Source organism: Oncorhynchus mykiss, chromosome 25, assembly GCF_057628025.1.
Source record: "Oncorhynchus mykiss isolate SJ-2025 chromosome 25, ASM5762802v1, whole genome shotgun sequence".
Taxonomy (NCBI): Eukaryota; Metazoa; Chordata; class Actinopteri; order Salmoniformes; family Salmonidae; genus Oncorhynchus; species Oncorhynchus mykiss.
The window spans coordinates 21232210-21246968 of NC_143046.1; the positions used below are offsets into that span (position 1 = coordinate 21232210).

At 41.6% G+C, this 14759-nt stretch overlaps 1 protein-coding gene across 1 annotated transcript in view; it reads left to right on the forward strand.

The window, feature by feature from the left end:
* LOC110504399 (AF4/FMR2 family member 2) overlaps positions 1 to 14759 on the forward strand; it is a 296104-nt gene that overhangs the window by 246337 nt on the left and 35008 nt on the right. Inside the window, exons 11-16 of the mRNA XM_036970067.2 lie at positions 2509 to 2668; positions 3744 to 4850; positions 5005 to 5120; positions 7609 to 7867; positions 8336 to 8472; positions 12279 to 12342. Of these exons, the coding sequence (XP_036825962.1) occupies positions 2509 to 2668; positions 3744 to 4850; positions 5005 to 5120; positions 7609 to 7867; positions 8336 to 8472; positions 12279 to 12342 (1843 nt within the window). The remainder of the gene's footprint in view (positions 1 to 2508; positions 2669 to 3743; positions 4851 to 5004; positions 5121 to 7608; positions 7868 to 8335; positions 8473 to 12278; positions 12343 to 14759) is intronic.

Sequence of the window (14759 nt, forward strand, 5' to 3'; positions counted from 1 at the left end):
AGCGGATCCAACAGATGAACCAGTAGCATGACAGAGAGTTGAAAGAGTGTGGAATATTAAGTACGTAGGTGGTGAGAAAGCAAACGGCCTCCTGAAGGCATTTATCATCAACCGCTAGAGCTGTTACCTTCTCCAGCAGACCCACAGTACCATACACCCCTGCAACATCTTCTTCAGCTAGTCTAGTGTTGACACTTTCAGGGAGAATAAAGGGAGAATAAATTGCTTATTATAAAGCATGATGTCAATTTCCTTTGTTCTTCAGTTACAGTTGCAAGACAAAGTATGTGAACCCTTTGGAATTACTTGGATTTCTACATACATTTGTCAATTTTTTTTTATCTGATCTTCCTCTAAGTCACTACAATAGACAAACACAGTGTCCTGAAACAAACAACACACCAATTATTGTATTGTTCTTGTCTATATTGAATACATAATTGAAACATTCACAGTGTAGGTTGGAAAACGTATGTGAACCCCAAGGCTAATGACTTGCCCTAAAGCTAATTGGAGTCAGGACTCAGCTAACCTGGAGTCCAATCAATGAGACGAGATTGGAGATGTTGGTTAGAGCTGCCCTGCAATATAAAAAACACGGACCAAATCTGAGTTTGCTATTCACATGAAGCATTGCCTGATGTGAACCATGCCTAGAACAAAAAAGATCTAAGAAGACCTAAGACTAAGAATTGTTGACTTGCATAAAGCTGGAAATGGTTCCAAAAGTATCTCTAAAAGCCTTGCTGTTCATCAGTCCACGATAAGACAAATAGTATATAAATGGAGAAAGTTCAGCACTGTTGCTACTCTCCCTAAGAGTGGCCGTCCTGCAAAGATGACTGCAAGAGCACAGTGCAGAATGCCCAATGAGGTTAAGAAGAATCCTAGAGTGTCAGCTATAGACTTACAGAAATCTCTGGAACATGGTAACATCTCTGTTGACAATGCTACAATATGTAAAACAGTAAACAAGAATGGTGTTCATGGGAGGACACCACGGAAGAAGCCAGTGCTATCCAAAAAAAACATTGCTGCACGTCTGAAGTTCGCAAAAGAGCACCTGGATGTTCCAGTATATGTTCCAAAATACACTGTGGATAAATTCAACTAAAGTTGAGTTGTTTGGAAGGAGCACACAACACTATGTGTGGAGAAGAAAACACAGCACACCAACATCTGAACCTCATCCCAACTGTAAAATATGGTTGAGGGAGCATCATGGTTTGGGGCTGCTTTGCTGCCTCAGGGCTGGACAGCTTGCTATCATTGACGGAAAAATGAATTCCCAAGTTCATCAAGACATTTTGCAGGAGAATGTAAAGCTATCTGTTCGTCAATTGAAGCTCAACAGAAGTTGGGTGATGCAACAGGACAACGACCCAAAACACAGAAGTAAATCAACTACAGAATGGCTTCAACAGAAGAAAATACGCCTTCTGGAGTGGGCCAGTCAGACTCCTGACCTCAACTCGATTGAGATGCTGTGGCATGACCTCAAGAGCGGTTCACACCAGACATCCCAAGAATATTGCTGAACTGAAACAGTTTTGTAAAGAGGAATGGTCCAAAATTCCTCCTGACCGTTGTGCAAGTCTGATACGCAACTACAGAAAACGTTTGGTTGAGGTTAATGCTGCCAAAGGAGGGTCAACCAATTATTAAATCCAAGAGTTAACATACTTTTTACACTCTGCACTGTTACTGTTGGTGTGGTCAATAAAGACATGACAGCGTATAATTGTGTGTGTGTTATTAGTTTAGGCAGACTATGTTTGTCTATTGTTGTGACTTAGATGAAGATCAGGTCGAATTTTATGACCAAGTTATGCAGAAATCCAGGTAATTCCAAAGGGTTCACATACTTTTTCTTGTCACTGTATATGATGTATTTATTTGATGAAATTGATAATCAGATGTCAGATGCATTATTGTCTTAATAACAGTTTGCCTTGTTGAGAGAGAGAGAGAGAGAGAGAGAGAGAGAGAGAGAGAGAGAGAGGGAGAGAGAGAGAGATACTGTGTGATTGATGGGGCTGTCTCCAGCTGTCTTCAGGCTGTGTGGATCTGGGAGTCATGTCAATGACAGGCGGACTCATCGCGACCAACTCTGTGTCACTGCTGAGCGAGCCAGCACCACGGCGCTGAGTGCTGGGCAGAGAGAGCACAAGGCCGGGCGTGTGGCTGGCGCCAAACATGAAGCAGAGCACAAGGCTGCTCTTAGCAAAATGATGACACAAAAGAAATCTGCGTCACAGCGCATCAGTGCATTAGTCACACACGCCAGTGGAATGAGATCAGTCCGGGGTCACAGAGGGCTAGGTAGTGCTGCTAAAATATGAGGCTACAGTAAAGCTTTGTCTATCACACAGTAAATGTTTATCTATACAAACATATATACTTTTTTTCTCTCTCTCTTATGTCCTTCTCTACATGTTCTCTCTCTTTCTCTCTATCTCTCTTTCTCTTTCTTCTCTCGCGTTCTTTCTCTAAATCTCTCCTACCCAGCATCCCTGTGGCCACGTCTCGGACCAGTGACCCGGGCCACTCTAGTGGCGCCTCGGCCAGCTCCAGTGAATCAGAGAGCAGCTCCGAGTCGGATTCAGACAGTGAGAGCAGCTCCAGTGACAGCGAGTGTAACGGGGCCTCCCGGACCGCCACCCCAGAGGTATAACACTGTATATTACTGTATTGTACCAACTAACCGGGACAGTCAGATTTTTTTTACTGTGCTATCAACCAATACTCAACCTGTGTTATCCCCCAGGGAAAAACATTTATCCTATTATTTTAGGCTACCGAAACACACTATATTACATTAATACCACTAGTACAACATTTTGATCCAGGGATGAAAACCCCCCATCTACTCTAATATCACAATTATTTTGATAGGATTTAACTAGCCGACTTAGTAGCAACTTTCCCTCTTTCCCGGTTGTTGCAGTTGATGGTAGTAAAGTGACTTCGACACTTGCATGGCAGTTTAAGCAGCTCAAGTGCCAGGCAGAGTAGTATTCCACAGAGGAGCACTGAGTGTTAGACCCGGGTAAATATTTACCACAGTGCATCTGGGCGCCCTCTACAGGCCATATGACTTTCTGTCCACCAAGGAAGAGCCAATTGGAACAGCCAGGTGGGCCAGGAAACGGGCCTGTCCGTCTTTAAGGATGTCTCATTCCCTCTCTAAGTGCACTCCACTGATGTTTTACTAAAAACACATGAGTTTTCCGGAAGCCATGTTAGATTGGATTTAAAGGCTGGGCCTTTCAGAGAGGAAGAGTGAAAGGGAAAGTATGTGTTATCCCCTGTTTTATACTCAGTGGTTTTAATTCCTTAGACAATTCATTTCCAACACTTCCTTTCCGAATGATTTGCTATCATTTCGATCATTCAGGACAGTATTTATGATTTCATATGAAACACTTCTACTTGTCGTGGGACATAATGGTACAAAACAAACGATGTGAGATGGCATGGTCAGAGACTAGCACAAGGACAATTTGGGAGCACTACTCAGTCATTTATGAGTTTCTGAGAGTCTATTTTAATGGTCTCTTCATCAGGACATTGGCTCGTTGGTTTGATAGCATATAGCTCTGAAGAGACCATTGAATTATCACATTTTACTTTCATGAGTCAACACAGTGTTTTATGAAGCTATGTAGTCTACTATCAAACTAAACGTGGATCTATCTAACTGTATATTCTTTGTCCTTGATACTTATTTTGTTCTCACACAGCCTGAACCTCCATCAACAAACAAATGGCAGCTGGATAAGTGGCTGAACAAAGTGACCCCACACAATAAAGCACTTATCAGTACCCAGTCAGAGAGAGAGAGCCATGGGCTCTGCAGCTCCCAGCCTGACCACAGCCAGCAGGCACCTGGGAGCCAGGACCTGGCCCCAGGAAAGAGCAAACCTGGGCCCACCGTCCTGCTGGCCCAGACCGACGCCAAGGAACGGGCCCTCCTCAGCCCCATCCGAGAGAAGGCCAAGCCCAAGACTGGACCAAAGGTCTCAGAGGGCAAGAGTTCAAAGTCCCCAGCAGCGGTGGTGGTGGAGCCGGCCCCAGCCAGACGCAGCATTGGAAAGAAGCAGCCAAAGAAAGTGGAGCGCTCATCCAGCCTGGAAGAACACAGCTCCTGGTCCAAGCCCATCAACCCCTCCATCAGCACTACCCCTAAGGAGAAGGAGCCTCCGCCTCTTCTGGAGCCGCCCAAGTCCAGGACCAAGGGCACCAGTGGGAAAGCTGCCCCTAGGAAGGAACCTCGCACCACCACTACCACGACTACTACTCCAGCTCATCCTCCCCCAGCCCCAGTCCTGGACAAGAAGAAGCACAGGGGGCCCAGCAGGATCCTCCCCAAGTCCAAGGAGTTCATCGAGACGGAGTCTTCGTCGTCTGAGTGCCACTCTGAACCAGAGGATCTGATCAAGGTCCCTAACCCTCCCTGCCCAGGTCCCAGCAGCCTGCAGACTCTCAAAGCAGCCAATATCCTGAGTGTCAGTAGCCTTACCAGCACCTGCAGCACTTCCATCTCTATCCCAGACCCTGGTGTGGTTGGGGGCTTACTGGAAGACCCCCTCTTGTCCCCTGTCCCCATCGTCCAGAACGAACTGTTGTCCCCTCTCAGGGACTTTGAGGACATCAAGTCACTGTGGGTGAAGATCGAGCTGAGCTTCCTGTCTAGAATCCCAGGACAGGACCCCCCTGAGCCCCCTCCTGTGAAGGTTGAGCCCCAGGAACACTGGGAACCCAGCACCAAGCACAGACGCCAGTCCCCCGCCAGTCAACAGTCTACCCCTGTTGAGAAACCCCCTAGCAAGGCCAAGAGGAAACACAAGGCAAGTGCAGAACCTTTCTCACTCTTTTTCTCTCTAGGTACTAACTGGTATTGGTTTGTGGGATAGTGGTTGTAGTGTGTCCATGGAGGAGCAGTGAGAAAGTGCTGACAGTATGTTCAATGCTGACTGTGCTGTTTGTGTGTGTGTTCTTTAGTCGGACCATTGTAACGCTGTCGGCGGGAGCAAGAAGTTACGGTTGGAGAAAGACTCCATGCTTCTTCCCCCGTGCATCTCACCCATTCACAACCACAAGAACATTAGCACAAAAGAGTAAGTGTCGCCGAACCGCTCACTGTGCAGTACTTACTTAACTCATCACTATGGTTACTGGATGAGAAAAGGAATGTGAAGAGCATCATGTTATGTACAGTAAATGGTTACAGGGATGTACACATTCATTATGGATGTCCACGGTGTACTTATAGGCTGTTGTTTTTCTCTTATGGGTGGTAGTACCCGAATGTGTTGTGAATGGCTACGTCCAACCAGTGTAGATCCTCCTCAGAGAGGATGCTCGGAGGTAGAGGAGCAGTGATGTTTCTAGTATGGTATGCCCTTAGCTGCTGCTAGCTCTTTGCTGTGTCCTGTGTCCTACAGCATTAAGGTAACATGACACCGACAAGGGCGCTAAAGCTAATTTTAGATATTTAATTAGCGCTGCGGAGATCTACTGCTCATCAAAGGGACGCTGGTGACAAGGTTCGGGGGTCGAGTGTAGTGAGTCCGGAGGATGGAGTGTCCGCTAGCTGAGCTTTACCACTAATCACTACATCTATTTAATATGATTACCCAGCGCTGTGATATATGAGCTGCCACGGGTATCTAGTGCAGAAATATTGAACCCTTTGGTCTGGGCTGAAGCCTTTAAATCAGTTGAATTTAGACAACCTCAAAGCCTTTTAATCAGATTGGAGTGTAAAGATGCTTTTTATTAATTCCGTTAAACCGACCAGGGTTCTGCTCATTTTCCGGCCTGTGAAACAAGACAAAATATGCTGCTGTTGACAAATAACCTGAGCAACATAATCCTAATGAGGTTTTCTGACTGCGTTTCCCCCGTTACTGCTTCAGGCGCTCTTACGCCAGCTAAGCATTTTTTTCTCATATATAAAATCCCCATGAGTTTAGGGAAAGGGGGCGAAAATAATCTGTTGTTGCAAACAATGTGAAAAATATAGTAGCTGCAGGAGGGAGGCGAGGTTTCTCGCTGCTACTTTACATTCTTGCTGGTTTTTAAACTCAATAATGACTTTGAGGAAACTATATAACGGCAACTTCCTTACCTGTCTCTTATCTGTTAACATGGAGAAATTGAGGAAATGTTATTGTTAATAGAATCCCCACGTAGACACACACACACACACACACACACACACACACACACAGCTATACCGAGAACACACTCACATGGATCCAGACTGCAGTCTGCTGGGTTCCCCTCTGAGGGGCCAGGTTTCTGGAGCAGGAGTGGATATTAGAAGGACTGTGAATCTAAGTGCTTTCTGTCTCAACAAACTGCCGTTCCACTGCCTGATCAATCAATATTCTGACCCCTCAGTGCACCACAGGGCTATTTCTAGTCCTATTTCTAGGCTGCCTCCTTAGAGGGTCAGGCACTGAAAAATAATGTGTCAAAATGTAAATGGTTTTATGGTTTTAAACAAAGCCAAAAGGATATGTTTAAATGATATTAAATATCATTGATATACTCCTTTTTGTTCTTTTTTTACATTCCAAAGAACAAAACCAACATATACATACGTACCGACAACTTACAGACACACACAAACAACGACCATGTCTCATCTGTCCAGACCCGCCTGTCACAATCCCATCCCTAGTGCCTGCATTAATGTTTGCCACATGGCCTTAAATTGAACCAGTTTGTTGTTCTCAGTCGCCCATGCAATTTCAATAACAAATCATTTGATTTTTTTTCATTGTATTAAGGATGGCGGATTGATTGACTTCCTAATTCTTAGTATACGTTTTTGATGAGTGATGAGAAAATAATTTTACAGCCCATTGGTATCTCACTACACCCCCATACGTCATGTCTTGAAATATGCACACAGGCAGATTAAAAGTATGTTTATATTGTAACTTTCTAGCTCCGCCCACAACTTCTGAACTTTATAGCATTCCTAGAAAGCATGGATTATTGAATCATTATTAGTTGTACACTTGACACATGAATCTGCCATTGTACTGTTAAATTGGTGCATTTTGTGTAATACATTCTATATATATTAGTTTATACTGGATTAAGCGTACAATTTTGTTAGTTATGCTCAAACTTTCACTCCATCTTATGCCAACGTCAGTTCTTTTTAAATCTTGGATCCATTGGTTGATCTTTTTTTCTACGAGATTTTCAGTTGGATATGCTCTTTTATGAAACCCAACAGATACTGAGAAGTATCTGTACTTTATGCCTTACCTGTATAGTGCTGCATTGAATGAGTCTTCTAATAAAAGCAGAAATAATCATTCATTCTGACAAACAGAATGTTCTATGGCCAGCTGCTTTCTTTCAGGCCTGCACATAATGCCAGTACTTCTCAATTTTACAAATACCTCAGACATTCAAGTCATTTCTCATTTTTTTCATCCATCCACCACTTTGATGACATAGCAGTTGAGATTGGATTGCATTTCAGAGGCTGTGAACTCACATTATTGGGGGGGGGGGGGGTCATAACACTTCATAAGCAATACATAAGCGTTCATAAATGTTTCTGTGTTTGTATAATCCCAGCTCTCTGAGGAAACAGCCCAGGAAGAGAGAGCTGCTGCCTCCCCTGCTGTCGCCGCTCTCTGACGAGCCTCCCACCCGCCAGCGCAGGACCAGCGAGTGTTCCTCCTTCAGCCAGGAGGGCGGCGCTAGCGGCGCCTTATTACTACCCACCCTCAGCTGCTCTCTGCCCCCCTTCTCCTCCTCCTCATCCTCCTCTTCCTCACACAAGCACCACAGCAAAGGAGAGAGCAAATTCTTCTCACATTCCAAGACAAGCAGTGTAAGTAGGGGCAAGCTGTTGTTCTTCGGCGTTATTATACAGTAAAATGGTATTTATTACTTTTGTACTGCTATCATAATCAATTACCGAGCAACATTTTTCAAATTTAAAATGTTTAAAGTGTGATACTTTTGCGTCCACTCCGTTTGCTAAAAGAACGTGTCTTCTACAATTCATTGTGCAGAGAAGTTGGAAGACGGTGCTGTTGCTGCAGATTATTTCTCTGCTCCAGGCTTCTACCACTACTTCCTGTGTTTTTGCAAATCTAATCTAATTACCCTTTGAAAGGAGTTATAAACAGTCTTGAAGAGAGGGAAATGGCTGAATATGTTTAAAGCCAGGACAGAAAAAAATACACCATGGCCACAACGTAACGGCAGTCCAAATCACCAAGATGAATCCTTACAGTATTATTAGACTTACTGCTGGATGCTAATTAGCATTTTAATTGACCCCTCCATCTCACAGGAGGAAGATACCCACAGCAAACCATCTGGCAGTTTCCATGGTAACGGTCAGTCTGATTCCGACCTTTGGTCCAACCCCTCATCTCTGTCCATGGACCACATGGAGCCAAGAAGACCGAAGCTAACGTTCAATAACAAGTACGTATGACTAACTAACTTCTCCAAACACTCCAAAAACACATATTGTGTTTTTTGTCTCTGATGTACTGACAGATTGACATGATGTACTGACAGATTGACATGATGTACTGACAGATTGACATGATGCACTGACAGATTGAATGACATGATGTACTGACAGATTGAATGACATGATGTACTGACAGATTGAAAGACATGATGTACTGACAGATTGACATGATGTACTGACAGATTGAATGACATGATGTACTGACAGATTGAAGGACATGATGTACTGACAGATTGAAGGACATGATGTACTGACAGATTGACATAATGTACTGACAGATTGAATGACATGATGTACTGACAGATTGAATGACATGATGTACTGACAGATTGAAAGACATGATGTACTGACAGATTGACATAATGTACTGACAGATTGAATGACATGATGTACTGACAGATTGAATGACATGATGTACTGACAGATTGAAAGACATGATGTACTGACAGATTGACATGATGTACTGACAGATTGAATGACATGATGTACTGACAGATTGAAGGACATGATGTACTGACAGATTGACATGATGTACTGACAGATTGACATGATGTACTGACAGATTGAAGGACATGATGTACTGACAGATTGAAGGACATGATGTACTGACAGATTGAAAGACATGATGTACTGACAGATTGACATGATGTACTGACAGATTGAATGACATGATGTACTGACAGATTGAAGGACATGATGTACTGACAGATTGAAGGACATGATGTACTGACAGATTGAAGGACATGACGTACTGACAGATTGAAGGACATGATGTACTGACAGATTGACATGATGTACTGACAGATTGAATGACATGATGTACTGACAGATTGAATGACATGATGTACTGACAGATTGACATGATGTACTGACAGATTGAAGGACATGATGTACTGACAGATTGACATGATGTACTGACAGATTGAAGGACATGATGTACTGACAGATTGAAGGACATGATGTACTGACAGATTGACATAATGTACTGACAGATTGAAGGACATGATGTACTGACAGATTGAATGACATGATGTACTGACAGATTGAAGGACATGATGTACTGACAGATTGACATGATGTACTGACAGATTGAATGACATGATGTACTGACAGATTGAATGACATGATGTACTGACAGATTGACATGATGTACTGACAGATTGAAGGACATGATGTACTGACAGATTGACATGATGTACTGACAGATTGAAGGACATGATGTACTGACAGATTGAAGGACATGATGTACTGACAGATTGACATAATGTACTGACAGATTGAAAGACATGATGTACTGACAGATTGACATGATGTACTGACAGATTGAATGACATGATGTACTGACAGATTGAATGACATGATGTACTGACAGATTGAAGGACATGATGTACTGACAGATTGAATGACATGATGTACTGACAGATTGAAGGACATGATGTACTGACAGATTGACATGATGTACTGACAGATTGAATGACATGATGTACTGACAGATTGAATGACATGATGTACTGACAGATTGACATGATGTACTGACAGATTGAAGGACATGATGTACTGACAGATTGACATGATGTACTGACAGATTGAAGGACATGATGTACTGACAGATTGAAGGACATGATGTACTGACAGATTGACATAATGTACTGACAGATTGAAAGACATGATGTACTGACAGATTGACATGATGTACTGACAGATTGAATGACATGATGTACTGACAGATTGAATGACATGATGTACTGACAGATTGACATAATGTACTGACAGATTGAATAACATGATGTACTGACAGATTGACATAATGTACTGACAGATTGAAGGACATGATGTACTGACAGATTGAATGACATGATGTACTGACAGATTGAAGGACATGATGTACTGACAGATTGACATAATGTACTGACAGATTGAATGACATGATGTACTGACAGATTGACATGATGTACTGACAGATTGACATGATGTACTGACAGATTGACATGATGTACTGACAGATTGAATAACATGATGTACTGACAGATTGAAGGACATGATGTACTGACAGATTGAAGGACATGATGTACTGACAGATTGACATAATGTACTGACAGATTGAATGACATGATGTACTGACAGATTGACATGATGTACTGACAGATTGACATGATGTACTGACAGATTGACATGATGTACTGACAGATTGAATAACATGATGTACTGACAGATTGACATGATGTACTGACAGATTGACATGATGTACTGACAGATTGAATAACATGATGTACTGACAGATTGACATGATGTACTGACAGATTGACATGATGTACTGACAGATTGACATGATGTACTGACAGATTGAATAACATGATGTACTGACAGATTGAAGGACATGATGTACTGACAGATTGAAGGACATGATGTACTGACAGATTGACATAATGTACTGACAGATTGAATGACATGATGTACTGACAGATTGAAGGACATGATGTACTGACAGATTGAAGGACATAATGTACTGACAGATTGAATGACATGATGTACTGACAGATTGAAGGACATGATGTACTGACAGATTGACATAATGTACTGACAGATTGAATAACATGATGTACTGACAGATTGAAGGACATGATGTACTGACAGATTGACATAATGTACTGACAGATTGAATGACATGATGTACTGACAGATTGAAGGACATGATGTACTGACAGATTGAAGGACATGATGTACTGACAGATTGACATAATGTACTGACAGATTGAATGACATGATGTACTGACAGATTGAATGACATGATGTACTGACAGATTGAAGGACATGATGTACTGACAGATTGACATGATGTACTGACAGATTGAATGACATGATGTACTGACAGATTGAATGACATGATGTACTGACAGATTGAATAACATGATGTACTGACAGATTGAAGGACATGATGTACTGACAGATTGAATAACATGATGTACTGACAGATTGAATGACATGATGTACTGACAGATTGAAGGACATGATGTACTGACAGATTGACATAATGTACTGACAGATTGAATGACATGATGTACTGACAGATTGAAGGACATGATGTACTGACAGATTGAAGGACATGATGTACTGACAGATTGAATGACATGATGTACTGACAGATTGAAGGACATGATGTACTGACAGATTGACATGATGTACTGACAGATTGAATGACATGATGTACTGACAGATTGAAGGACATGATGTACTGACAGATTGAATGACATGATGTACTGACAGATTGAAGGACATGATGTACTGACAGATTGACATAATGTACTGACAGATTGAATGACATGATGTACTGACAGATTGAAGGACATGATGTACTGACAGATTGAATAACATGATGTACTGACAGATTGACATGATGTACTGACAGATTGAATAACATGATGTACTGACAGATTGAAGGACATGATGTACTGACAGATTGAAGGACATGATGTACTGACAGATTGAATGACATGATGTACTGACAGATTGAATGACATGATGTATGTACTAATTTAAGTTTCAAACATGATTCAAATGGAACAGAACAGAACCCAGGGAAGTTGACGTATGTGTGGGATGTGATTACAATAATAATTCAAAATGAAACATATTCAGCATTTGGAGGACAACATTATCCTTAAGCAATCCAGGCAGTCACACAATTGCAAACAGATTTATATTTCCAACATAACTGACATGACTGACATATTCTCAATGCATGTGTTCTCCACAGAGTTCACACTGCAGACTACTACATGCAGGAAGCCAAGAAACTGAAGCACAAAGCAGATGCACTGGTAAGCTGTTGTTTTATTAGCCACCGCAAAATGTATTAAAACCATTTAATACAGCATTTACTTTGGTAGAGAATATTTTTTTGGACATTGTCTCAGCCAGACACTGGTCTTAATAATTGACAGACTGACACTGGTATTAATATACAGACAGACTGACACTGGTCTTAACCTGTAGTGACGCCCAGCCCATCTGACACTAATTAGCATAGCGCAACGGACATAAATCTTTCTAGAAAATCTTCCTATTCATGAAAATCACAAGTGAAATATATTGGAACACAGCTTAGCCTTTTGTTAATCACCCTGTCATCTCAGATTTTCTAAATATGCTTTACAGCCAACGCTAGACAAGCATTTGTGTAAGTTTATCATAGCCTAGCATAGCATTATGCCTTGCTAGCAGCAGGCAAACTTGTCACGGAAATCAGAAAAGCAATTAAATTAAATCGTTTACCTTTGATGAACTTCAGATGTTTTCACTCACGAGACTCCCAGGTAGACAGCCAACGTTCATTTTTTCCCAAAAGATTATTTTTGTAGGCGAAATAGCTCCGTTTGTTCTTCACGTTTGGCAGAGAAATCGCCCGGAAATTGCGTCACCACAACGCCGAAAAATATTCCAAATTAGCTCCATAATATCTACAGAAATATGGCAAACGTTGTTTAGAATCCATCCTGTTTTTCTAATAACTATTCGATAATATATCCGTCGGGACAATTCCTTTTTCTCTAGGACCGCACTTTACGCGAGAATCTCTCTCGGAGCCACCATGTGACCACTTACGCAATGTGCCCCCATACGGCTATTCTTCAACAGAAATGCGTAAAACTACGTCACAATGCTGTAGACACCAAGGGGAATACGTAGAAAGCGTAAGCTCGTTGATGGTACATTCACAGCCATAGAGGGAGTCATTGGAACGCAGCGCTTTCAAAACCTGGGACATCAGTTCTGTTGTACTCACAGACAATATTTTTACAGTTTTGGAAACTTTAGAGTGTTTTCTATCCTAAGCTGTCAATTATATGCATATTCTAGCATCTTTTCCTGACAAAATATCCCGTTTAAAACGGGAACGTTTTTTAAAAAAAAAATGAAAATACTGCCCCCTAACACCAGGAGGTTTTAACAACAGACAGACAGACACTGGTCTTAATAACAAACAGACACTGGTCTTAATAACAAACAGACACTGGTCTTAATAACAAACAGACACTGGTCTTAATGACAAACAGACACTGGTCTTAGTAACAGACAGACACTGGTCTTAATAACAAACAGACACTGGTCTTAATAACAAACAAACACTGGTCTTAATAACAAACAGACACTGGTCTTAATAACAAACAGACCGACAGTGATCTTAATAACAAACAGACACTGGTCTTAATAACAAACAGACACTGGTCTTAATAACAAACAGACGCTGGTCTTAATAACAAACAGACACTGTTCTTAATAACAGACAGACACCGGTCTTAATAACAGACAGACACTGGTCTTAGTAACAGACAGACACCGGTCTTAATAACAGACAGACAGACAGTGGTCTTAATAACAAACAGACACTGGTCTTAATAACAGACCGAAAGACACTGGTCTTAATAACAGACAGACAGACAGACACTGGTCTTAATAACAAACAGACACTGGTCTTAATAACAGACAGACAGACACTGGTCTTAATAACAAACAGACACTGGTCTTAATAACAGACAGACAGACAGACACTGGTCTTAATAACAAACAGACAGACAGACACCGGTCTTAATAACAGACAGACACACACTGGTCTTAATAACAAACAGACACTGGTCTTAATAACAAACAGACACTGGTCTTAATAACAAACAGACACTGGTCTTAATAACAAACAGACACTGGTCTTAATAACAAACAGACACTGTTCTTAATAACAAACAGACACTGGTCTTAATAACAAACAGACACTGGTCTTAATAACAAACAGACACTGGTCTTAATAACAAACAGACACCGGTCTTAATAACAGACAGACACCGGTCTTAATAACAGACAGACAGACAGTGGTCTTAATAACAGACAGACAGACAGTGGTCTTAATAACAGACAGACAGTGGTCTTAATAACAGACAGACAGACAGTGGTCTTAATAACAGACAGACAGACACTGGTCTTAATAACAGACAGACAGATAGTGGTCTTAATAACAGAGAGACAGACAGTGGTCTTAATAACAAACAGACACTGGTCTTAATAACAAACAGACACTGGTCTTAATAACAAACAGACACTGGTCTTAATAACAGACAGGCACTGGTCTTAACAACAGACAGGCACTGGTCTTAATAACAAACAGACACTGGTCTTAATAACAAACAGACACTGGTCTTAATAAAAAACAGACACTGGTCTTAATAACAAACAGACCGACAGT